The sequence below is a fragment of the Podarcis filfolensis genome (assembly GCF_964270895.1).
Source record: "Podarcis filfolensis genome assembly, contig: HAP1_SCAFFOLD_74, whole genome shotgun sequence".
NCBI lineage: Eukaryota > Metazoa > Chordata > Lepidosauria > Squamata > Lacertidae > Podarcis > Podarcis filfolensis.
Genome location: NW_028149491.1, coordinates 171,542 through 197,756, shown reverse-complemented (window position 1 = coordinate 197,756; position 26,215 = coordinate 171,542). Strand labels below are relative to the sequence as shown.

Genomic DNA, 26,215 nt, shown 5'->3' with positions numbered 1-26,215 from the left:
CAGAAAAGCCTCTGCTTTCACTTTCCCAGCACATACCTTTCAGCAGTCTGTCGCTGTCTTACTCCTGCAAGTGCCGTGAATCTGGGCCCGAAACCTGTTGTTGGGATACTGCCAGGGAGATAAAGTCCATCTGAGCCCCCAAGCTCGGTGCCGGACGATCCATCGACCTCCCTTAGTCACGCAGTATCTAGCAATTATAGCGACACGAAGCCTCAAGAAAAGATAGCCACATTCTTGGACTTGTGCACACTCTATCAGCAGAATTCACGCAGCATGAAGTTGCACAGCATGAGAGCAGAAACTTGCATATTTACAGTTTTATTCAGCGTTGGTCAGAACAAAGAAGGCATGACCGTCTGCTCCGACTGCTCAGGCAAAACAGCCAAAACGAAAGGAACTTACAACATAAACATCCTGTGAGACAGGAACTTACGCAGGCTGTTATACAAACATCCTGCTCCCTTTTAAGGTGGAACGGAAATATCCTAACAATTTATATGTGTGGAGGTTGTCCCGGGTGGTTTGACCCTTGAAAAACATAGCTTTTTTTTCTTCTAGAAAAGGATCTGTTTAGAGTTTATACAGAACACATTACATTACTTGATATACTAAAACACGTTTACATGTGCTTATATCTAATAGATCTATATCTATTCTTTACTGATTTAGATTATTTCTACATTTATCCCATTTTTTATTCAAGACAATAAGCTCAAAAATACAAAATAATTCAACATCAAATAATGCTGCTACATTAGGTATTAAGAGGGAATTACAAGTGCTTCTATCTATATGAGACTTTACAGACTTTTTCTGAGGCACATAGCAGCATAAAACAGTCAGCAGGTGCTCTCACAGAAAACCTCTCTCTCACTCGACAGTTGAGAACAGACCTAACTGAAAAAACGGCCTTCTGGAGTGACAGTCACCCTTTCCATAGCAACTTGGAGGCAACATTCACACACAGAGTTGTTAGGGAAGTTGAGGTAATTTCTGTCAGGTTTGGGTTTCTGTTTTAGCCTCTGCCCGTTTTTTAAAGAGAAGACCAATGTTAGAGTTGGAGTGGATTTCATGATTGTGGCAACAAAAATCCGTCCTAGAAAAGAGCCAGATTTTCTGAACCTCTGGTTCTCAAAAATACGTCTGTGAATGCTTGTTGACAAAGGCCATGACCTCACATCTTCTGCTCTTCCACTTTCACAAATATTCATTAGAATCATAGAATCATAGAGTTGGAAGAGACCACAAGGGCCATCGAGTCCAACCCCCTGCCAAGCAGGAAACACCATCAGAGCACTCCTGACATATGGTTGTCAAGCCTCTGCTTAAAGACCTCCAAAGAAGGAGACTCCACCACACTCCTTGGCAGCAAATTCCACTGTCGAACAGCTCTTACTGTCAGGAAGTTCTTCCTAATGTTTAGGTGGAATCTTCTTTCCTGCAGTTTGGATCCATTACTCCGTGTCCGCTTCTCTGGAGCAGCAGAAAACAACCTTTCTCCCTCCTCTATGTGACATCCTTTTATATATTTGAACATGGCTATCATATCACCCCTTAACCTCCTCTTCTCCAGGCTAAACATGCCCAGCTCCCTTAGCCGTTCCTCATAAAGCATCGTTTCCAGGCCTTTGACCATTTTGGTTGCCCTCCTCTGGACACGTTCCAGTTTGTCAGTGTCCTTCTTGAACTGTGGCGCCCAGAACTGGACACAGTACTCCAGGTGAGGTCTGACCAGAGCAGAATACAGTGGCACTATTACTTCCCTTGATCTAGATGCTATACTCCTATTGATGCAGCCCAGAATTGCATTGGCTTTTTTAGCTGCCGCGTCACACTGTTGGCTCATGTCAAGTTTGTGGTCAACCAAGACTCCTAGATCCTTTTCACATGTACTGCTCTCAAGCCAGGTGTCACCCATCTTGTATTTGTGCCTCTCATTTTTTTTGCCCAAGTGCAATACTTTACATTTCTCCCTGTTAAAATTCATCTTGTTTGTTTTGGCCCAGTTCTCCAATCTGTCAAGGTCGTTTTGAAGTGTGATCCTGTCCTCTGGGGTGTTAGCCACCCCTCCCAGTTTGGTGTCATCTGCAAATTTGATCAGGATGCCCTTGAGTCCATCATCCAAGTCGTTGATAAAGATGTTGAATAAGACTGGGCCCAAGACAGAACCCTGTGTTACCCCACTAGTCACTCTTCTCCAGGATGAAGAGGAACCATTGATGAGCACCCTTTGGGTTCGGTCAGTCAGCCAGTTACAAATCCACGGAGTGGTAGCAAAGTCAAGACCGCATTTTACCAGCTTCTTTACAGGAATTTTATGGGGCACCTTGTCAAATGCCTTGCTGAAATCAAGGTAGGCTACATCCACTGCGTTCCCTTCATCTACCAGGCTTGTAATTCTGTCAAAAAATGAGATCAGGTTAGTCTGACATGACTTATTTTTCAGAAATCCATGCTGACTATTGGTGATAGTCAGCATTGTTCCATGATTGGGGGCTCCATTTCTTCCTGAGGATCTAATTAGTTTCTGTCTTTGTTGTAGGTGTTGATGAATTGGAAAAGAAGAATGGGGGAGACCATGACAAAATCCACACAGTGGAGAAGCCATATCAAAATTGGGAGTATGGAGAGAGCTCCAGTCAGAGTTCCTGTTCCCATCAAAGAACTCACAGTGGGAAGAAAGGCTATCAGTGCTCAGAATGTGGGAAGAGCTTCACTCGGAAGGACAATCTCACTTCGCATCAAAGAATTCATACAGGGGAGAAACCCTATCAGTGCTTGGAATGTGGAAAGAGCTTCAGTCAGAGCGCCCATCTCACATCCCACAAAAGAATTCATACTGGAGAGAAACCCTACCAGTGCTTTGAATGTGGAAAGAGCTTCAGTCAGAGCACCAATCTCACTTCCCACCAAATAATTCATACAGGAGAGAAACCCTATCAGTGCTTTGAATGTGGAAAGAGCTTCAGTCACAGCACCCATCTCATGTCCCATCAAAGAATTCATACAGGGGAGAAACCCTATCAGTGCTTTGAATGTGGAAAGAGCTTCAGTCAGAGCACCCATCTCATTTCCCATCAAATAATTCATACAGGGGAGAAACCCTATCAATGCTTGGAATGTGGAAAGAGTTTTCGTCTGAGTGCGGATCTCACTTCCCATCAAAGAATTCATACAGGGGAGAAACCCTATCACTGCTTGGAATGTGGAAAGCACTTCAGTCATAGGAGCAGTCTCGCTTCCCATCAAAGAATTCATACAGGGGTGAAACCCTATCAGTGCTTTGAATGTGGAAAGAGCTTCAGTCACAGCACCCATCTCATGTCCCATCAAATAATTCATACAGGTGTGAAACCCTATCAGTGCTTGGAATGTGGAAAGAACTTCAGTCACAGGCAGAGTCTCGCTTCCCATCACAGAATTCATACAGGGGAGAAACCCTATCAGTGCATGGAATGTGGAAAGAGCTTCAGTAGGAGCACCCATCTCACTTCCCATGAAAGAATTCATACAGGGGAGAAACCATATCAGTGCTTGGAATGTGGGAAGAGCTTCAGAAAGAGGGCAAGTCTCAACCGCCATCAAAGAACTCATACAGTGGTACCTTAGGTTAAGAACTTAATTTGTTCTGGAGGTCCATTCTTAACCTGAAACTGTTCTTAACCTGAAGCACCACTTTAGCTAACGGGGCCTCACGCTGCTGCCTCGCGATTTCTGTTCTCATCCTGAAGCAAAGTTCTTAACCCGTGGTATTATTTCTGGGTTAGCGGAGTGTGTAACCTGAAGCGTCTGTAACCTGAAGTACCACTGTACAGGGCATGAAGCGTAATAGAAATGTGGAAACAGCTTCTCTTCCAAGAGGCGTCTAGCTTCCCTTGAAGAAATTCATGTGTTTGAGCAGGTGGTTGCTGAAGAAGTTCAGGCATGCCTGGAGGATGGGGACCATTTGGATCCCTTCCAATCAGGAATCAGGCCTCATATTGGCACTGAAACTGCCTTGGTTGTGCTGGTCCATGATCTCCGGCAGCAATCTCACTTCTTATCAAAGAATTCATACTGGAGAGAAACCCTATCAGTGCTTTGAATGTGGAAAGAGCTTTTCTCAGAGTGGGGATCTCACTTCCCACAAAAGAATTCATATTAGAGAGAAACCCTATCAGTGCTTGGAATGTGGAAAGAGCTTCAGTCAAAAGTACCACTTTAGCTCATGGGGCCTCCCGCTGCTGCCACGTTGCTGCCTCACGATTTCTTTTCTCACCCTGAAGCAAAGTTCTTTTTTTTTAATGATATTATTAAGAGTTTCAAGATTACAAAAAAGAGAAGAAAAAAAGAAGAAAAAATACATAAAAACCAATACAACAACACAACAACAAAAAAAAGAAAAATACAAATCCCATATTACATATCTTTATCTTTCATTTGCTTGTTTCCTTTACCTCCTCACACCTCCCTTTTTGTGTTCTAGCTTAATTAGTTATTTCAGCAAATTCTTTCCATCTTTCTCAATTTTTATTGAATAATTTATCTTGACAGTCTAACCTAATAATTAACTCAGCAAATCTTTTCCATCTTTCACCATATTCTGTTATTCAATTTGCCTTACTTTATTTAACCTTATCTTACCGTAAAATACCTTAAAACTTAATGCTTATTTATACATAACTCCTTATATCATTTCTACTAAAGCCAGACAGTTTCATTCCAACATTTTCCCTAATATTCATTAATTTTACACTAATTCCCAAAATAAAAAATTTTCTTTATAGACTTTCTTCCAATTTTCATCCAACGTCCCTTCTTCCTGGTCTCGGGTTATGTCAGTCCTTACTGTCCATTCCATCTAGTCCATCAACCTGGTAATCGTATGTCCGAGGCTCTTAAATCTCTTCTATGCCCCTTCTGCAGATCTTCTTCTTCTTGTTTATACTTGCACTTTTCCTTGTCTTTTGTTGGTCTCTTTCTTGATTTCTTTCCTTTCTCATTGAGGAGTAGATCTCTGGGGGATTCCAGCCCATAATTATCTCCATCTCCCCTCATCAGACCAGCCCATTCCCCACAGTCCCACTCCCCACAGTCATCAATGTAATCAAAAAAAATATTTAACAGCATATTTCAAAGTCCCTCCAAAGTTAAGAGCCTCCTCAACTCCAGGCTCCCCCTGGCCCACTCCAAATTCAATCTTCAAAAACAGCGGCTTATGCTCCTGCAGGGCCTCGGATCTCTCCATTTGTATTACTTGAGGTGCAACCGCAACCTCCTCCATTATCATCTGCCCTTGCACTTGCCCAGTCAAACCAGTTTCCTGAGTTGGTCCCTGTATGATTTCTGTGTCAGTATTCCATGTTTGTCCACATTTACTGACTACAACAGTCATCAAATCCATCTTCTCATGCAACTGCTCCAGCAAAGCATTTGTCTTACAAAAAGCAGGCACCAAAACTTCCTCCCAACACATTTTTATTCAAGGTCAAAAGACTGGTCCCACGATCTTAATCTCGTAGCTGTAAAGTCCCCAAGTAGACTGCAGCAACAATTTGACAAGCTCCCTCTAGAGGAGACAATTTCTATTTGTGTCCATCTTTTTAAAGCATGTCCAACAAAATAAAGTTACTTTCAATTTTCAAATATTTTGTTTCTTTAGAATGCAAAAGGCAACATTGGAATCAGTTTGTTTCTCTTTTTTTAGCTATCTGTCAAAATGTTCCATTCACAGTCTGGACGTCTCCAACAATTTCTGTCTCTGACACCCCGTTCCCAGGTTTGAGACGGTGGAAACTTATTTTTCTTTACTCCCTCTCCTGCAGGCTTGAACAGTCAAATTCCCCCCCCCCTTTTCTCCTGCTTCCAAGGGGGTTTTAGTGGTTATAAATGAAGGAAATTTTGACCTTTACAAACAACTTTCCAGGCTATTAGCTTACAAGGTTTTTGCTTCAGTCTATTTACAGAAAGCGGAAGGCGGACTTCCTGTTTTGAACCTTCCCGCTTCGGTGCCAAACTAGGGTGTTTCTTGATCCAATTTTCCGTTTCTACTCACGGGTACTTGTTTAGAGTCCAATTGTCCACAGGAAAAAGTCAGCGCTCTCCGGCAATGGCTATGCGGCTTCCCTCCGTAAAAGTAGCAATCAGTTCGCAGCACCGCACCGCTCACCCCACTTCGCTCCGGAGCCCCAAAATGGGGTTCCCCGCGAGTAGGGGAGGCGCTCCTGGTGCCCTGCCGAACCCCACGTTCCCAGGCTTCCTCCACCTGGGATTTCTAGTGGGTCCCCACCTTCGCCGCGGCGGGAAGACCCAGTTTCCACGGAGCCAGTTCCTCCAGTCGGAGGAACTCCGCCATTCGCCGATGGCGCTAACCCGGAAGTCCTCCCTGAAGCAAAGTTCTTAACCCGAGGTATTATTTCTGGGTTAGTGAAGTCTGTAACCTGAAGCGTCTGTAACCTGAGGTACCACTGTACAGGGCATGAAGCGTATTAGAAATGTGGAAACAGCTTCTCTTCCAAGAGGCGTCTAGCTTCCCATGAAGAAATTCATGTGATTGAGCAGGTGGTTGCTGAAGAACTCCAGGCATGCCTGGAGGATGGGGACCATTTGGATCCCTTCCAATCGGGAATCAGGCCTCATATTGGGACTGAAACTGCCTTGGTTGTGCTGGTCGATGATCTCCCGCGGGCTAAGGACAAAGGTGAAAGGTGTTTCCTGGTTCTACTGGAGCTCTCAGTGGCCTTTGATACCATTGACCACAACATCCTTCTGGACTGTCTAGAGGAGCTGGGAGCTGAGGGTTATACAGTGGTTCCACTCCTTCCTCCTGGGCCGTGTTCAGAAAGTGGTGGTGGGGGATGAGTGTTCAGACCCCTGGGCTCTCACTTGTGGGGTGCCTCAGGGTTCCATCCTCTCCCCCATGCTTTTTAATATGTACATGAAGCTGCTGGGAGAGATCATCAGGGGGTTTGGGCTGGGTGTTCATCAGTATGCGGATGATACCCAGCTCTAACTCTCTTTTAAATCGGAACCAGTGAAAGCGGTGAAGGTCCTGTGTGAGTGTCTGGAGGCATTTGGAGGATAGATGGCAGGTAATTGATTGTGGTTGAATCCTGACAAGACAGAAGTGCTGTTCTTGGGTGACAGGGGGCGGGCTGGTGTTGAGAACTCGCTTGGGCTACTGCAACACATTCTATGTGGGGCTCCCTTTGAAGGTGACCTGGAAACTACAACTAATCCAGAAAGCGGCAGCTAGATTGGTGACTGGGAGTAGCTGCTGAGACCACATAACACTGCTTCTGAAAGACCTACATTGGCTCCCAGTACGTTTCTGGACAGAATTCAAAGTATTGGTGCTCATCTTTAAAGCCCTTAACCGCTTTGGCCCAGTATACCTGAAGGAGTGTCTCCACCCCCATCCTTCTTTCTGCACACTGAGGTCCAACACTCAGGGTCTTCTGCTGGCTCCCTCCCTGCGGGAAGTGAAGTTACAGGGCCTTCTCGTTAGTGGCACCCGCCCTGTGGAATGCCCTCCTACCAGATGTCAAAGAAATAAACAACTGACTTTGAGAAGACATGTCAAGGGAGCCCTGTTTAGGGAAGCTTTTAATATGTGATGAATTATTGTATTTTAATATTTTGCTGGAAGCCACCCAAAGTGATTGGAGAAACCCAGCCAGATGGACAGGGTATAAATAAATTATTGTTATTGTTATTGTTTTAAGGACTTTACCACGCAACATGGGAATCCACATTCATCTGAAGTTCGGAAGCAGTTGGACAATCCCCAGATTCAGGGGATCTCCATTTGTGGCCATCTGGTAAAAAAAGGGGAACTGGGTTTTATCATGAATCGTAGGAACAGTGTATCCATAACTTGCCCAGCATCCAAAGGGAGAGGCGAGTGCTTTGCTGTGGTTCCAGGACAAATCTCAGACAGTTGACCAACTATAGTCCCACAGACACGCACACAAAGAACAAGACAAAATGCTGACCGTGGAGAACGGGAGGAGGTCTTCCAGGAATGCCTCCAGACTCTCAATATTTTGTGGGACTGAATCACATCCCAGAATATTAGACTAGAGACTCAGCTAAATTACTCAAAAAACTGTGTTTTGAATGCATTGTAAACAAGCAACATGGTTATTAAATGCTGTGGCGGCGTGTCATAGGGCATCTGACACCAGTGTTGAGTGCACCTGCTTCCAGGTTCCATCCCACCCTCACCTTTGGGAGAATCCAAAAAGGAAAGAATGAAAAGCCCATGGCAGAGGCACAATTCCGTCTTAACACCGAACCAGCCATACCTGTGGGATTTTGTAGATGTTTGACACAGGTGACATATGTCTAGAAATAACAGCTTCAGCACCTTCAAGAACAGCCAACAGGTTATTCCTCTTCCCACAGCCATAGTTTGGAATGTCTGCGTGCCCAGTAGAGAGCAGGTCTAGCAGGGCATCAGACGTCATCCATGCATTAGAATAATGGTCATAGATGACATAGCCGAGGGTGACATTGGGTAAGAGCCTGGGGTCCTGATTGATTTCACGAATGGCAGCCAGGAAGGACAGGATATTCCAGTATTTCCCATATTTAGAGCTAGAATGAAAAAGTGCCCCCCTCCACTGAATGAAAACAACATTTCTAATTCTTGCTGTATCTAAACTCTCAGCTGTTTCCAGCACAGAAAATAAAACAAGTCCACCCTGAGATGCTTAAATACCTTCCATTAGCGACCTGTAGGAGAGAGCAAAGGCCCATCGGCCTCACTGAAAGTGGACTGACGCCATAGTGAAACTGTGACCACAACTTTCACCATCATGAACATTTCATGAATATTTTGCAGGTGGGATTCAAGCAGTTGGTCCCTTACCTTTACCGCCCCAACCTGGCCACAGTGATCCATGTGACGGCCACCTCCAGGCTTGACTACTGTAATTCGCTCTGCGCGGGGCTGCCCTTGAAGCTGTTCCAGAAATTCCACCAGGTGCAAAATGCTGCAGTGAGGCTCCTCACGGGGTCTCTGCCATGGGAGCATATTCTCCCAGTGCTTTCCCAGCTGCACTGGCTCCCGGTGGAGTACAGGGTCAGATTTAAAGTGCTGGTTTAACCTTTAAAGCCCTTCATGGCCTAGGACCCTCGAACCTATGGGACCGCCTCTCCCGGTATTGCCCATGGAGGACCTTAAGGTCCATAAATAGCAACACCCTAGAGGTCCTGGGCCCTGAGGAAGTTAGATTAGCCTCAACCAGAGCCAGGGCTTTTTCAACACTGGCTCTGGCCTGGTGAGACCAGGGCCCTGCAGGATCTGATTTTTTTCTGTAGGGCCTGTTAGACAGAGTTGTTCTGCCTGGCCTTTGGCTTAGAGTCAATTTGATTCCCTCCCCCTCTTTCTTTTTCCTTTCTCCTTCTGTGATGAGGCTGCGTTTTAACGTTTTAATGTTGTATTTTAATCTTGTTTTTAAGTTGTATTCATTCAGCTTGTTTTTATTATTGCTTGTTAGCTGCCCTGAGCCTGGCCTTGGCTGGGGAGGGCGGGGAATGAATAAATAAATTATTATGATTATGATTATGATTATTATCATAGAGCACCACATAATCAGGATGAATGCTGAATCAGCAGGGTGTCTGGAGAAGCCTTGAAACAGGTGGAAAGCATTATTGTTTGGTTGACTGATTCATTGACTGAATTAGAAGCAGGATGTCACCTCACTATCCTCTCAAAAATGGGGTCTATTTTAGTGGACCCAAAGGAGAACTTTGGACAAATCCCTTGAGTTTCCATGAGAAGTAAAGGAAAGGGGAAGGGGGAAGAGTGATGTTGTGTCAGGCGTGGAGAGTTCTCCTCTCCCTTTGGTAACATCACAGATAAGAATTAACAAGCAGTTGATCTATTTATAGTCCTTTTAATACAGCACCATGTTGCAAGCAGAAATACACAGCTCTCCGCAAGGAGGGCAGTTGGCTGCTCTAAATCCTCCTTCCGACTTCCGTAGCATTTTAGGTGCCAATGGGAAGTTCTTCCCTCCCTCTGACTTCTTTGCTCTCTGATATGTTCAGACCTCCGAGTCTGTGGTGAGGGGGGTTCCCCACACTCTCAAGTGACATCTCAACTAGCTGCCCCCTCCCTTTGGGTTCCCTTGTCATTGTCTCGTACCTGGGCAACTCTTCCCTCAGCTGTTCAGCTCCTGTCTCTCTGCTTCTGAACAGCCTGTGAACAAGGGTGTTTGTGTGACTTTTCCCCCTCCATCTCTCCATCGGAGAGGAAACTGGTCTGCCATAGAATGCATTCCCCTGTCCTCGTCTTTAGACTATTCCCTGACATGTTGTGATCATTTGGGTTGCCCTTTTTGTAAATTTTGATATGTTATGGGGTGCTGCAAGTTATTATTCTCTCCCCAGCGCTATTTAAGATCTATACGCTATTTAAAATCTATATGAAGTCATGGGGTGCGGTCCTGAGGAGCTTTGGAGCAAGGGGCCACCAGTATGCCCATAACACACAGCTCTAGGGACATGGCTGGCAGGGTGATCTACTGAGCTTCTTGGGCTTGCTTGTCGGGAGGTTGGCGGTTCGAATCCGTGCGACAGTGGCAAGCTCCCATTGCTCTGTCCCAGCTCCTGCCAACCTAGCAGTTTGATGTTGTTTTTTAATTTTTTTATATGAATAAAATAAAGAAACATACAACAAAAAGCAATACAAGATTCAAATGCCAAAATTCCGCTGAATCTCCTGACTTCCCCCCAACCCTTCTGTAGATCCTAGTGGTAATATTTACACCTGCATATCAAAACTGTCCAAATTTTGTCTTTCCAAATTGTCCATACTTTCCGTTAATTTACAAGTGTGGTTAAAATCCTGCTAATGTTTTAACCTGCTTACAATGGTCTTGCTTTCTGAGCTTCCCAATTAATTTGGCCATTTCAGCATAGTCCATCAACTTGGTTTGCCATTCTTCTCTGCTCAGGGTTGTTTCTTCCATCTCTGGGCTCGTAGCATCCGTGCAGCTGTTGTCGCATACATAAACAATCTTTTCTGGTCCTTTGGTATGTCGGTACCTATAATTCCTAATAAGAAGGCTTCTGGTTTTTTAAACAAAAGTTATTTTAAACATTTTTTCCAATTCATTATATATCATCTCCCATAATTTTTCAGTTACTTTATAGCCAAGTGGGGGGAGAATGTGGGAATTTTCCAATGTTATCCTGATGACAGTGAAGAGACTGAGGATAAACAACAGCAAAGGCCCACACCCACTAATGAAGGTTCTGAATCTGAATCTGAATCGGATGATTCAGCGGATTTCAAGAGTGCTACGGCCTCTATGCGACCCTCTGAAGGCTCTGATCGAGAATTGGAGGAACCACTGTTCACTATAGGCCACTTTTCTCCTAAGAAAGAAGAGGAGTGTTGAAGACTTATGACTAATTCGCAGGTCTGAAAGAGCCACGAGAGGTAGACCTCCAAAGAGATTTGCTGATGAATTTACACATCCACCACATATGATAAAAGGTACCTTCTTTTTCTTGACATTTCCAGCAGGTATTTGAACTCGTTCTATTTGGAGCCAAATACCACCAGTACATCATTTTCATATAATTTTATGTCAGTGAACAAGGTCCCATAAATTTCAAATCTGTTTTCCATTACCTCTCCCAATCTGCCATTTGTATATTGTGTCCCAAGTCCCAAACTCTGGCTTCCATCAAGGTGTCCCATCCCGCCAGAAGCGGTTTAGTCCTGTTGGCCACATGACCCGGAAAGTTGTCTGTGGATAAACACCCGATCGCTCGGCCTGATAGCGAGATGAGCGCCACTCCCCATAGTCGCATTTGACGAGACTGAACCATCCAGGGGTCTTTACACCTTTACATTAACACACAGCTCTCCTTCTCCATAACAGGAGAGTCTCTGAAGGCTTGTGACCAGTGTCTGGATGCACCAGTGGACTCAATAAGATCCAATAAATTGTGTTCAAATCCTTCAAAGTCCACTTACCTTTAATGGTCAGGTGGTGGTGTGGCCAACCAAGTCCACGCCCGCAATTTGGTGCCCTGCTGGGGAGGGTTGCAGCCTGCCTGCGGATTGACCAATTGTGCCAGGCTTAGGTGCAGGCATTCCACAGGGGGTGGGCCCAACCAGCCACTAGGCATTGCTTTGCCCCGATCCCTGGGGGGATAACTTGCCCAGGCCCATATGTCTTATTTTCATACTAAGACCTTCCTATGAACATTGTCAGCTGCCATATTTGGGGCCTGGTGTCGGAACTCTGCACAACCGAGCTACTCCTCCGCGGACATTCTTCGTCATCTACTCTGATAGTGATTAACGACCTAAGCCTTTGATGAGGCTCTAAGCACGTTCTCATTCCCCAGAGTATACAAACATCAGCAGAAGGACGAGAAATATATGAGCTACATTGCTACGTTTTATTTCAAACTACACAGGACAGAAAAGAATATACATCTGCTCTCTGTGAAGGCAGAGAAGCAACTGGAACAAAGAAACAGGAAATGAGTAATAACAACATCCGTCTCCCGTCTCCCGTGAGACTTCCAACAGTCTGGAATGTAAACAGAGTCTTGTGACTCCAAAAACTGCACAGTGGCATAAACAGAAATCTAACTTTCAATTCAATTCAAAATCCTTTATTAGGCATAGCACACCACACATTATCAAACAAACATCATATACAGACTGTATAAAATACGGGCTCAGCGAACACAATTTATCCCAGTCCTAACAGAAATCTAACACCTGGCAGGAATTATTCCACTTGGTAACTTGGCCCTGGCCATTTGATTTTCGCCTTCCTCATAGAAATCCTCACAACTTTGTGAGGTTAGGCATTGGGTAAGCCTTAGTCTTGGCTGGAGGGGAGGTTACAGCCTCTGTCCGCCCCTTCTTGGTTAAGGGTATCCTGTTAAAGGGATCTGTGAGGAGTTGCTTCTGTCTGGGTGCCCAGGTGGGGGCTAGGGCTATAGCACTCCTCCAACAGGGCCCCCTCGGTGGTTATCCCTACTTGATGTAGGTCATGGGGGGCAGGTGTGGATTACCCTTAGATGCACTCCCAGCAGGTGGACTGCGGTGGAATAAATGGCTATACGCAATGCCGATGCCAAACCATTCACATCTGTAATCAATAGAGTTGTGGCTCATTTGGACCCAATGTTATGCTGTTGTCTTGTCTGGTTTTTCATCACTTAGGGAGTGACAGGAACACAGGAGCTTGACACACAATTTGTAGGCTCTTTGGATGATTCCCACTTCTAAAGGAGCAAGTGCATAGTTTGGGGGTACTCTTGGATACCCCTTTGTCACTACAGACCCATGTGTCCTCTATGGCTGTTGGTCAACAGGAATAGCCTGACCACTGGAGTAATGGAAAACCTGGAGCTGGACTACTGCAATGCACTCTTTCTGGGGCTGCCCTTGGGTCTGGTGCAGAATCTCTAGTTGGTGCAACGTGATGTGGCCAGATTGTCCTTGCGAGCTTTTGGTCAAGAACATCTGGCACCCCCCCCATTTGAAGGACTATCCACTTAAACCTATTTTCTGCTTCCTGCAACTTCCATTCCTGATCCACCAGAGGACCTCTTCTCTTATTCCATGACTACTAAGCTTACCTAGGAGGCACCTTGTTGAAAGCTTTTTTAGAATTCCAAGTGTTGGTTTGTCTGTTTCTTTATTAAATTTTTACACTGCCCTTCACCCAATGATCTCAGGGTGGTTCGCAGCATAAAAATACAGGATAAGACCAAAAAGTATATAATAAAAACAAGAACAAAAACAAAACAAAAAACCTACAAAAAAATCTGAATCGCCTCTGTCTTTACGTGAAATTTCAGTTCCCTTGTTCACCTCTCAAATTCATCAGAATAGCCCTATCCTGTGTTAGCATCAGTGCGCGCGCGTGGGGGGGGGGATTCTGCCAGGGCTCACGTATGATAGTTCAGGGAACTTCTAACTTTTAAGCATGGCATTTTTCACCAATCTTTGGCATTTGCATCTCACAGTTTGGAGGTAGATCTTGGAGTTTTCGCAAACATGTTTTTCTTCAGCCCTGCAGTTGCAGGTGGAGCTGCATAAAGTGTTTAGGAACTTGCAGAGGTGGTACTTCTTCTCCGTATAATTATCAAAATGATAGTGTGTGTGGTTTTTTTGCTTCCAAAGATCACATTTGAGTCCACTAAACGTGATGTTATGGATATGAGGCAGAAAGGTCTGGCAGATATATGCCTCCTAAGCCACTCAAAACTTGGGGGGGCTGAGATGTAGGACAGATGATAACTGCACCAGAATGAGGTTGGCTTGACTTCTCTCCACTTCAGATGTGATCCCTCTGCAGGGCTCCGTTAGTAAGAAGAAAGTTACTGCATCTTGCAAGGACCACAACAAAAGACTTCTAATTCTTTGTAAGGGAGGTGCTCGTTCCTGGGAGGAAAAAAGATGGTCCTCATTCTACTGCTTCTACTGCCTTATGGGGACTGTGGGAAACTGAAGACAAAATGCCTCTTGTCTTTGGAAAGGGATGAGATAGATTCACCTAATTATTTCAGGCCAGGAGACCACCTCATCAGTGGGGTCCTTTCTGCCACAAACACTGTGTTTCATCATCATATCTTTAGCCAATGTCCTTCCACCAGCTTTTATTGGTAAGACGTTTTGTGGGGATGGATATTAAATATTAAAATATTATTAAAATAAAATATTAAACTACAGTGGTCTGTTAAACATTAAAAGCTTCCCTGAACAGGGCTGCCTTCAGTTGTCTTCTAAAAGTGTAGAAGTTGTTCTTCTCTTTGGCATCTGGTGGGAGGGTGTTCCACAGGGCAGGTGCCACTACCAAGAAGGGCCTCTGCCTGGATCCCTTTAACTTGGCTTCTTGGAGTGAGGAAACCTCCAGAAGGCCCTCAGCGCTGGACCTCAGTGTCCGGGCTGAACGATGTGAGTGGAGACGCTTCTTCAGGCCGTTTAGGGCTTAAACGTCAGCACCAACACTTTGAATATATTATGTCCCACATCCTGCGCCCATTTTATAATGACGCAATTTACCTGGTCCTCTTTAGTGTCCCATTCCAAAAGCTTGTAAACGTACTGAGAACCAATGCAGATCTTTCAAGATTGGTGTTATGTGGTCTCGGCGGCCGCTCCCAGTCACCAGTCTAGCTGCCGCATTCTAGATTAGTTGTAGTTTCCGGGTCACCTTTAAAGGTAGTCCCACATAGAGCGCACTGCAGTAATCCAAGCGAGAGATAACTAGAGCGTGCATCACTCTGGCGAGACAGTCTGTGGGCAGGTAGGGTCTCAGCCTGCATACCAGGTGGAGCTGGTAGACAGCTGCCCTGGACACAGAATTGACCTGCGCCTCCATGGACAGCTGTGAGTCCAAAATGACTCCCAGGCTGCGCACCTGGTCCTCCAGGGACACAGTTACCCCATTCAGGACCAGGGAGTCCTCCACAGCTGCCTGCCTCCTGTCCCCCCAAAACAGTACTTCTGTCTTGTCAGGATTCAGCCTCAATCTGTTAGCCGCCATCCAACCTCCATCTGCCTCACACAGGACCTTCACTGCCTTCACTGGTTCTGATTTGAAAGAGAGGTAGAGCTGAATATTAGAGGTAGAACAGAAATATCACTTGGACAGTGCTGGCATGTATATAATTTCTCCCCCCAGGAAAGGACCCACAAAGTACTGGCAGCTCCTCTCCTTCTTGTATGCCATTCAAGCGATCAACCAGAATCAAAAGCTGTTACCCAACATCACCCTGGGCTACAGCATCCATGAGAACTTTTTTGATGGAAGGGTGACCTATGATGCTTTGCTAGACATGTTGTCAATTGGGCAGCTGAACTTTCCAAACTACAGCTGTGGTAAACAGACTAACTTACTGGCTGTTCTCGAAGGGTCCGACTCTCAAAACTCCATCCAGATTTCAAACGTGTTGGGCATCTATAAAATCCCACAGGTAGGAATGGAGAGAGGTATAATAGCATTATGATATTGGCAGTCTTATTTTCAACTACCCTCCTGTTGATCCCTAGCATCAAATTTGCCTTCTTTACGGCTGCCACAACCTTCAAGGAAATCACTGTTCCCACCAAAGGGTCCTTGCACTGGACCTTCCTCCTGCCTAAGACCTTCCCAATCTCATGTTGGGCTTAGAAATATTTAGGCTTTGATCTGAAATCAAACAAGATACAAATCTTCCTTCTCTTCCCAGGTCACTTATGCTTTTGTCTCTCATGTTCTGAATGATAAGAGGCATTTCCCTTTTTTCTACTGGATGGTCCCCAAAGAAGAAGCCCTGTACCCAGGGATTGTCAAGCTGCTCCAGCACTTCCGATGGACCTTGATTGGCCTCCTTGCACCAGACACCGACAATGGAGAGAGGTTCCTGAAGAGCTTGACACCCGTGCTCATCAAGAGCGGAGTCTGTGTTGTCATCTCACAAAGCATCCAAGGACTGAATACAAATGGAGTATACATACCTCGTCTTCCATTCCGCAAGTGGAGGCAAGTGCATGTATTTGTTTACTACGGGGAAAGGAGTTATTTCTTAAATGGACTACAAATTATACAACAGTTTTTTGACATATTGATGAAATCCATTGTTGGGAAAATCTTCATCACAACAGTTTTGTGGGATGTCGCCCTGGAGCTGATGTATAATGAGATATCTTTCCAACACATCCATGGTATATTTTCCTTCTTCACTGAGACAAGTAAAGGGGCAAAATACGGTGATTTTCTACCCTTTTTCTTTGGTATTAAGAAGTTTTGGGAGGATGCTTTTAATTGTTTCTATTTAAAGCATGCATTCTCAGTGAAAGGCCGGACAAGATGCAGAGAGAGAGGGAAACTGGAGAGGCTTCCCCAAGATGATCTGGAAAGAATCCTCTCTCTAGACAGCTACAGGATCTACAACACTGTGCAAGCCGTGGCTCGTGCCTTAAATGCTGCATATTCATCTAGATCTAAGCAGAGGGGAACTGAGAGAATGGGACTTCAAAGGCTACAGCCATGGCAGGTATTTTCTTTCCCTTCATAGACATCTCAACTGAGCATGACAATCGATTGTAGTGTTGCAGATATTGAATATTGCGCAGTTTGAAACGATTGGAAGCATAAGAACTGGAAGCATTCATTTCCTTTTGGAAATGAATTATTGTCCAGGCGCATAGAAATATTATTCACTCTTTACTCGCAGAACTCTTTATAACAGAATGAGAACATCATTCTGTCCAGCACAGGCTCGGGATCTCTCTCTCTCACTCTCTTTTACTTTCAGGAGAGCTTCCTTTACATATTGCCTCTATTGAGTTTTGGAGCCAAAGACAAAAAGGCAACTCCCTTCAAAAAGGAGATATTGCAATCCAATACCTTCATCACATGATCTAAGGTTACAACACTCACATGTTAAACCAGTTAGTTAATCTTAATCTCAGCAAGAGCCCAGAGCCCTTTAGAAAAAAACTACTATGGAAAAAACCCAAAGTTTGCAAAACACATTACCCGTTTTCCATTTTAAACCTTCCTTAATACATATACATTTTTCATTTCTGTTTGCTATTCTTATTCTTGCCTCATTGCACAGCCCCCCGAGCAACTGCTCCCATCATGTGCCCAATTCTCCTTTCCCCGCAAGTTGGAATTATTTTTGGCAGGGGAGATGACATTGATCAGGCTGTCTCTAATCTCTATTCCTTTCACACCCACTTCACTCTGCTCTGGCTCTCTGTTCCCTCCACCAAGCTCCTGCCTTTCCCTGCTGAAGCCCATATTAGAGATTTCATTCAGTTTGCCTTGAAAGGAAAAACGAACCTAATTCACTCTTTCTGAAAGAATCCAAGGGGGCAGCATCCTTCAAAAACATGCTTACTAGGAGAAAATCACACAGAAATGCTGAAGAATTCTGATGAGTTTCTATTATTATTTAAAAAATGCTTCAGAAATGTGGAGAACTGAATTTAAGATTGGGGTTTGTGTGTGAGAGAGAAAACAGTATGAACCAAAAGTGACAAGATCCCTCCATTACTATTTGAGTCTGCAACCAGCTCTAAGCAAAGGGGAAGTGGATTGTCATTATGCTTCCATTATTATTATTATTAGATAATTTTTATTAAATTTTCAGCCTAACAATTCCAAATAAACATTTTACAAACTCTAAAATATCCGATAACTTCCCTTCTTCTCTTTCCGTGGTTCATTTTACATCTTATACACCCCTGTATATTTTGCTATAACCAAATCAGTTTTCTACTTTTACATCCATTAAACATTATTTACGTGGTTGAATTTATCTTAATGCTGCCACCGTTTTCAGCTGCATACAGTTATTTTCCCTATACTCAATAAATGCTTTCCACTCTTCTTTCAATGTATCTTCTTCTTGCTCTCTTATTCTGTATGTTAAATCTGCAATTTCTGCATATTCCGTCCACTTAAGTTGCCAATCCTCTTTAGCTGGGACCTCGCTCACTTTCCATTTCTGGGCCAGCAAAACAGGGGCCTATGCTTCCCTTTATTCTAAATGCTCTCATCTTTGCTTCTGTTCCAGCTCCACCCTTTCCTAGGAAACACCCAGTTCTACAATTCTTCCATGGACAGAGTGTATTTGGATGAGAACGGGGAGCTGGCAGCCGACTTGGACATTGTGAACTGGGTGGTGTTCCCCAATAAATCCGTCCTCAGAGTGAAGTTTGGGAGTATTGACAGACAGGGATCCCCAGACCTGAAGTGCTCCATCGACCAGGAGGCCATTGTGTGGCCCAAGTGGCTCAATCAGGTGACGGGGAATGGGAATCATGCCTGTCATTTTGCTGTCTTTTCTATGAGCTCTAATAAGTGCTCCCTGTTCTGTGGGCTGCTGCCCTCACTTGCCTGTCAACTCCAGCACTGGGCCGTTGTTCCAGATAGTTCCTACAGCTCCTCTGCTCAGCTGGGTGCCAAAGAAGGCTTCCTGCTAAACTGTGTGAATGGGGAAAGGGGGGTTCCTCGCTTTTCTCTTGTTGCATGAATTTTATCAGTAGCGAATAGCTCATAGCCCCTATACAGAACTTTATTTAATGGAGGTCCTTTGTTTTTTTCTGAATTTAATCATGAATCATTCATGTAATGGACAGTGATGGGAAATGCTGAGTTTCAAGCTATAGTCTAGATGCTACAGCAGATGACAACATACTATGCCTCAAAGAACAATTCTCATTGACGCTCTTCGTCTTTGTGCCTAGACCCTTCCTACTTCCAGGTGTGTGGAAAGCTGTCGCCCTGGATCCGTCAAGGTGATTCAGGAAGGGAAGCCTCTTTGCTGTTATGAATGTCTTCCCTGTGCAGAAGGGACCATCTCCACTCAGGAAGGTGGGTGACTCCAAGGGAAAGGCTGGCCTTGGGGAAGCGAGAAGGGTTCAGTCAGGAATCTCTCAAAACCATTTCTGGGCAGGATCAGGCTGCTATGGTTCATGTGTGGGAGAGAACTGGGTGGTTCAAATTATCATTATCATCATCATCATCAATCTCTTTTTATGATTATTCTTTACGATATTGTTCTAAAATGTATCATCATCATCATTATATATAAATATATTAAGCTGATTGGGAAAGGAGGATATAAACATGTCAATCACTAAATGCCTGCCCACCCATTTCCCACTTCTTAGCCCTACTATTCATCCTTACTCCAAAAAATACCTTTGATCAAATGTGAAGGAGGGAGGTCTAAACCACGGAGCCTCTTGGTCTTGCTGATCGGAAGGTCAGCAGTTTGAAACCACGCGACGGGCTGAGGTCCCGTTTCTCTCTGAGCTTCTTCCATCCTAGCAGTTCGAAAGCACACCAGTGCAAGTGGATGGTTAGGTTTCACTGCAGTGGGAAGGTAAACGGTGTTTCCGTGCGCTGTGGCATTCGTCATGGTGCTCCTTTGCGCCAGAAGCGGTTTAGTCATGCTGGCCAAATGACCCGGAAAGCTGTCTGTAGACAAACACCAGCTCCCTTGGCCTGAAGCAAGATGAATGCTGCACCCCAAAGTTGTCTTTGACTAGACTTAACTGTCCCGGGGTCCTTAAGCAGGGAGATTGTTATGGACCTAGGGTAGATATTAGACTTCTGCACAGACCCCTGATCCTCCTTTTGGCCCTGGTATAGGGGGCTCCAAGCAGCCCAACCTGCCAGAGGCCAAGCTGGGAATCTCTAGCCCTGGAATCTGTCCCAAATTTCTTCGGGTTAGAGCTAATGTTTAGAAAAACCTAATTAAATACCTGTAGTGATCTGTGGCTGTCCCAAACTGACTTGGTCTACAACTGAATCCCTCCCCAGAGGCTAGATACTGCTCAGGGCTTGGCTGAATCCAGAGTAGTAGACATTACTCTCTCTCTCTCTTTTGCAGATGCAGACCATTGCAAAAAATGCCCAGAAAATCAGCATCCAAACATGAACCGAGATCAATGTGTGTTCAAGCATATCACCTTCCTAGCCTATGAAGAATCTCTGGGGGTTGTCCTACTTTCCCTTGCCCTCCTGGGGTCCTTAGCCACAAGCTTTGATTTAGGAATCTTTATTAAATACAACGAAACTCCCATAGTCAAAGCCAACAACCGGGACCTCTCCTACATCCTCCTCGTCTCCCTCCTGCTTTCCTTTTTGTCCTCCTTCCTGTTCATTGGGAGGCCAAGGAAAGGGACCTGCCTTCTCCGACAAACAGCCTTCAGCATCATCTTCTCTGTTGCTGTTTCTTCTGTGTTGGCAAAAACCATCACTGTGGTTCTGGCCTTCCTGGCCACCAAGCCAGGGAACTCAGTGAGGAGATGGCTGGGGAAGAGTCTGGCCAACTCCATTGTCATTTCTTGTTCCTGTGTCCAAGTTGTCATCTGCATGATCTGGCTGGGGATCTCACCACCATTCCCAGACTCTGACATGCACTCCCAGCCTGGGGAGATCATCCTGCAATGCAACGAAGGGTCTGTGGCCATGTTCTATGGTGCCCTTGGCTACATGGGCTTCCTGGCGGCCATCTGCTTCACGGTGGCTTTCCTAGCCAGGAAGCTGCCTGGGGCCTTCAACGAAGCCAAGCTGATCACCTTCAGCATGCTGGTCTTCTGCAGTGTTTGGGTGTCCTTTGTGCCCACCTACCTGAGCACCAAGGGGAAGTACATGGTAGCCGTGCAGGTTTTCTCCATCTTGGCCTCCAGTGCTGGGCTCCTGGGCTGCATCTTCATTCCCAAATGCTACATTATTTTGCTGAGACCTGATCTGAACACAAAGGAGCACCTGACAGCAAAAACTAAAAATAGCATCTGATTCTTAAAATATTATTTTTCAAGAAGGTAGGGAAGTGAGATTCTTGAAAAATGATGTTTCAGTTTAAAAAACCATTACCCTCATTTGATCATGTAGAACCAACCAACTTAATGGAAGTAGTTATGAAATTTGGCTGAAAATTTGTTAATACTTTGGAAGATATAGATCACATAGATCACAGGGAATTCACATTACCAAAATTTTGTAATTATTCTTGGAACGGAACAAGGATGTCCACTGTCACTCCTGTTATTTCTCCCAGTGAATCTCCAGCCCCCGGCTCTCTCACTTCCTCATTCATCATCACCTCCTCTGCGGGTGCTGCTAAGTACCCTCTGTCTTTGAGCTCTTTGCTCTCCTACTTTCTTTTTTTTTTATAATAATGTTTTATTAAGATTAACAATAAAAAACTACATCCAAACATAATACAATAAACACACAGAAAAATAAAAAACACAACAATACAATCTATCACAAAACAAAAAAGAACAATCAAAGTGGTGCGGGAACTTTATGATCCTTGTGTTCAGGACCCTTGTGTTTCTGGGACCCATAGATGGCTGTGGGGACATGCAACAGACCACGCTTATAGAGAGTTTGCATGAAACCCACAAAAATGGTTAGCTCCATTGGGCCCTTAACTTTAGAAAAGGGGGGAGTTTCAGGGAGCATGTGGAAGATTGGGGCAATCAAAACCCATTCCTCCTGATCAGAATTGATGAGTTGATGACCACTGTAAGCAGATGAAAACATTAGCAAGATTGCAATAACACTTGTAATGTAGCAATTGCTATGGAGAAAATGGAGTGATGTAAAATATGGACTATTGAACAGTATGCAGTTGAACCCATGGAGGGGAAGGTGTGAAGTCCAAAGATTTGGAGAGATCTTTAAATATAGATATGTATGGTTGTATTGTTATAATCTTATACTTGCAAAATCAAATAAAAACTATTAAAAGAAAAGAATTGATGAGTTGGTTGTGTTGAGTGCTCACAGCCCATCCCAAGCAAAACGTTCAGGTTCATTGGGCCCTTAATCCAAAATGGGGGCTGAAGGGGCCACACAGGTCAGGGGGACTTGAAACCCATTCCTTGTGATCAAGAACAACAGGAAATTCACATAGGGAGTTCAAGCAACCCACCCTGAAAACAATATTAGGTTCATCCCTCTCTTAAACCAAAATAGGATTTCAGGGGCCACCTGGAAGGTTGGGGCGCTCTAACACATCCCTTGGGATTGCAGGGGGATGAGATGGTTGTGCACAACCTGCCACCCTCAAAAATATGTTTGTGATGACATTTAAAACTAGCCCGTTTGGGGTGTCCTAAAAGCACGAGGGAAAGAAGGAAGAGCACAGCCACTTTTCATTTGTGATGTAGGCTTTTTGCTCTATCCCTCTCACCGTCTGCAGCTGTTTAGGGAATTGACAAGACAGGGGATATTTTATGCACCAAACCTTTCAGACTCAGTGCGAGAAATTATGAATCTCTGGAGAAATCCCTGGAGAAATCCCCAGGAAAAGTAAGAATATTTATGAGGTGGGGAAGCATCGCCCTGGCAACCTTCTGGAGTCTCTCTGTGGCTTGAGGAGCAGATGCAGAGCTGGAGAAAACATGTTTGCAAGAACACAGAGAAGCAGCTGCCCTGTTTTGACATGGGCCAGCATAGGGTAGAAAGGTCAGCTTGGACTTTTTTTTTTATAATAATATTTTATTAAATTTAACAATAAAAAGATACATAAAACACACAGAAAAGTAAAAAGCAACAATACAATCTTTCACAAAAAAGAAAAAAAACAATCGGAAACACCACAAATAACATAAATAACATAAAACAAACACAAATCACTCTTTTCTAATTATTCATCTTTGGTCAACTTATTTTCCTGACTTCCTCGCACCTCCCTTTTTTGTATCCCTCTTTAACAATTAGCTCAGCAAATTCATATCGTACTACTTTGTCCTTAAATGTTTACCTCCCAAATTTATAGTTTCCAATTTTTATCTCTTGTTACTAGAACTTCTTCTTTTTATTTCAGTATCATCCACATTCATACATTTTACAGTACTTCTGTAAATAGATTTTAAATTTCCTCCAATCTTCTTCCACCAACTCTTCTCCCTGGTCTCGGATTCTGCCAGTCATCTCAGCCATCTCCATATAGTCAATTACTTGCATCTGCCATTCTTCCAAGGTGGGTAGATCTTGCGTCTTCCAATGCTTCGCAATAAGTATTCTTGCTGCTGCTGTAGCATACATAAAGAAAGTTCTATCCTTCTTTGGCACCAATTGGCCAACTATGCCTAGGAGAAAGGCCTCTGGTTTCTTCACAAATGTGCATTTAAGCACCTTTTTCATTTCATTATAAATCATTTCCCAGAAAGCCTTAATCTTCGGACATGTCCACCAAAGGTGAAAGAATGTACCTTCAATTTCATAAGGTCAGCTTGGACTTTAGATAGCAATGCACCTTCGTTGGGGTCAGGACCAATATATTATTTTAGGAAGTGTGCAAATATATACACGCTCTACATAGAGTACCTACATCTGAACACTGTGAACTCATGAAACCCACTCCCTTTACAAGGATATGATGATAATGGTGATGATTTATTTATTTATTGAGTTTATTTATTTAGAGGTCTCAGTGGAGTTCACAGAAAAGATCACAACATATATAACCAGAATAAAAACAACAACCCAATAACACCCACCCCCCGAAAGGAGCCACATTTTAAAAGGGTATAGGATGTCAGTCTGGTCAACCAAAGGCCTGGTTAAAGAGGAAGGTTTTTGCCCGGTGCCTAAAGGTGTATAATGAAGGCGCCAGGCGAACTTCCCTGGCAAGAGCATTCCACAGACAGGGAGCCACTGCTGGAACCAGACAGAGGGCATTCTCGGTAGTGGTGCCCGCCCTGTGGAACGCCCTCCCTTCAGATGTGAAGGAAATAAGTAGCTATCTTATCTTTAAAAGACATCTGAAGGCAGCCCTGTTTAGGGAAGCTTTTAATATTTAACGCTGTATTGTTTTTAACACTCGATTGGAAGCCGCCCAGGGAGGCTGGGGAAACTCAGCCAGATGGGCGGGGTATAAATTATTATTATTATTATTATTATTATTATTATTATTATTATTATTAACGATGTATAAGTAAGGCATCTTTTCTATCTACACTGATGTCCCTATGATGAGCTTTCTACCTGAACAATCTTCCACATTTTCTACGCTAACATCCTTCTGAAGATTTCTTCTTCTCTAGTAGGATTTCTGTTTATCACTGAAACTTTTTTCCATCCTTCGTGGGCTTAGTTCGTTCAGGGAATCATAGAGTCGGAAGGGCCTGGATGGCAATCTAGTCCAAACCCCTGCAATGGGAGAATCTTAACTAAAGCATTCATGTTAGGTGGTTGTCCAACACTCCAAGGAAGGAGAGTCCACAATCTTCCAAGGTGAGGGAGTCCGTTCCACTGTCAAACATCTCTTACAGTCGGAAAGTTCTTCCTGACATTTAGTCAGAATCTCCTTCCTTGGAACTTGAATCCATTGGATCTGATCCTACCCTCCAGAGCAAGAGAAAACAAGCTTGCTCCATCTTCCATGGGACAGACTTTTAGATATTTAAGTTGCTCTATCACATCTCCTCTCAGTTTCCTCTTTTCCAGGCTACACATACCCAACTCCTTCAACCGTTCCTGAGACTTGTTTCCAGACCCTTCATCATCTTGGTCACCCTTCTCTGCACATACAATCTTCTTCAATTGTGGTGCCCAGAACTGGACACAGTATTCCATGTGTCTGCTGACCGAGGCTAAATAGAGCAGTACTATTCAGCCTTGGTCAGACCACACCTAGAATATTGTGTCCAGTTCTGGGCACCACAATTTAAGAAAGCCTCTCCTCCTTACAGAGGGGAGGAGTTGTGAGCGGGAGCTGCTTCCCGTGTCGGCAGGGGGCGTTCCGGCCCCTGCCCAGCTGGCCCGGCTGCCACATCATGCCCCCAGGTAGCGAACCAGTCAGGTTTAGCCACTCAAATGTGGCCGCAGCAGCACTTCCCTTTCATTGCGCTGCTGGTTTTCATCAGATCACCCACCCACCCTCCCTTTAGTTCACTGCTTGGTTCTTGACCTTGCTATGGACCTGTGGTTGGTCGCCTTGGTTGCCCAAGGGGCCTGGTAGGAATTTTCATCCAACTGGCAAATTGGCACCAGCCACTTGGTTTTTCGCCTACCTCGTAGCAAATCGTCACAACTTTTTGGGTACTGGCGGTTAGGCATTGGAATATGTTTGCGTATTGGAGGGCAGGGTGTGGCCATCGCCTACCTCTGCACTTTATGGGTATTCCGGTAAAGGAATCTGGTGGTCGTGGATCCTGTCCGACGCCCTTGTGGTGGCTAGGGCCATGGAATGACCCCCGGTGACATCAGGGGGACCTTACAGCTGTATTTGCATCAACAGGCTCCTCCTACTGGTGGTTAACCCTTGTTAGACTCACCCCTTCCTGTTGTTTTATCCAATGCCTACGCCAATACCTCTCACATGCTGTAATCAATAAAGTTGTGGCCTTTTTTATTCCATTAACCTAATAAGGTGAAGGAAAGGATTGGACCCTGATTAATAAAATACACACGAGGCTTGGCCAGCAAGACTCTGGGAGGAAATGCCAATAATAATCTGCCACACCCTGGCCCAGGTCCCTTTTATTAACAAAAGAACTCTTGTTACAGATAGGGAGCCGTGTTGGTCTGCAATAGTCAAAACAAAAAATTTTTTTTCCTTCCAGTAGCACCTTGAAGAACTCTTAACACAGCTATTGTAAGAACCAATCAGATTTCCTCTGAGCATTTTCAAAAAATCCCCCACGTGGGACAAAGTCAGATCAGAGAAATCCTTTTAACTACAAAGAAACTATTTCCTACTTGAGCATGCATATGTGGTT

General features: G+C 44.5%; 2 protein-coding genes across 2 annotated transcripts; both read left to right on the top strand.

Moving 5' to 3' along the window:
- Nucleotides 1-701: 701 nt before the first annotated feature.
- Nucleotides 702-3,898, top strand: LOC310754996 (uncharacterized protein). Its single transcript, XM_083631663.1, has 2 exons — nt 702-986; nt 2,543-3,898. Exon 2 carries the CDS (start codon nt 2,986-2,988, stop codon nt 3,607-3,609), a length of 624 nt encoding a protein of 207 aa, XP_083487789.1. The 5' UTR covers nt 702-986; nt 2,543-2,985; the 3' UTR covers nt 3,610-3,898.
- Nucleotides 3,899-8,462: 4,564 nt separating this feature from the next.
- On the top strand, nt 8,463-21,527 carry LOC310754997 (vomeronasal type-2 receptor 26-like; the record flags this gene model as incomplete). Its single annotated transcript, XM_083631664.1, has 6 exons — nt 8,463-8,497; nt 15,657-15,948; nt 16,204-17,010; nt 18,541-18,768; nt 19,214-19,340; nt 20,365-21,527. 6 exons carry the CDS (start codon nt 8,463-8,465, stop codon nt 21,273-21,275), a joined length of 2,400 nt encoding a protein of 799 aa, XP_083487790.1. The 3' UTR covers nt 21,276-21,527.
- Nucleotides 21,528-26,215: the final 4,688 nt, after the last annotated feature.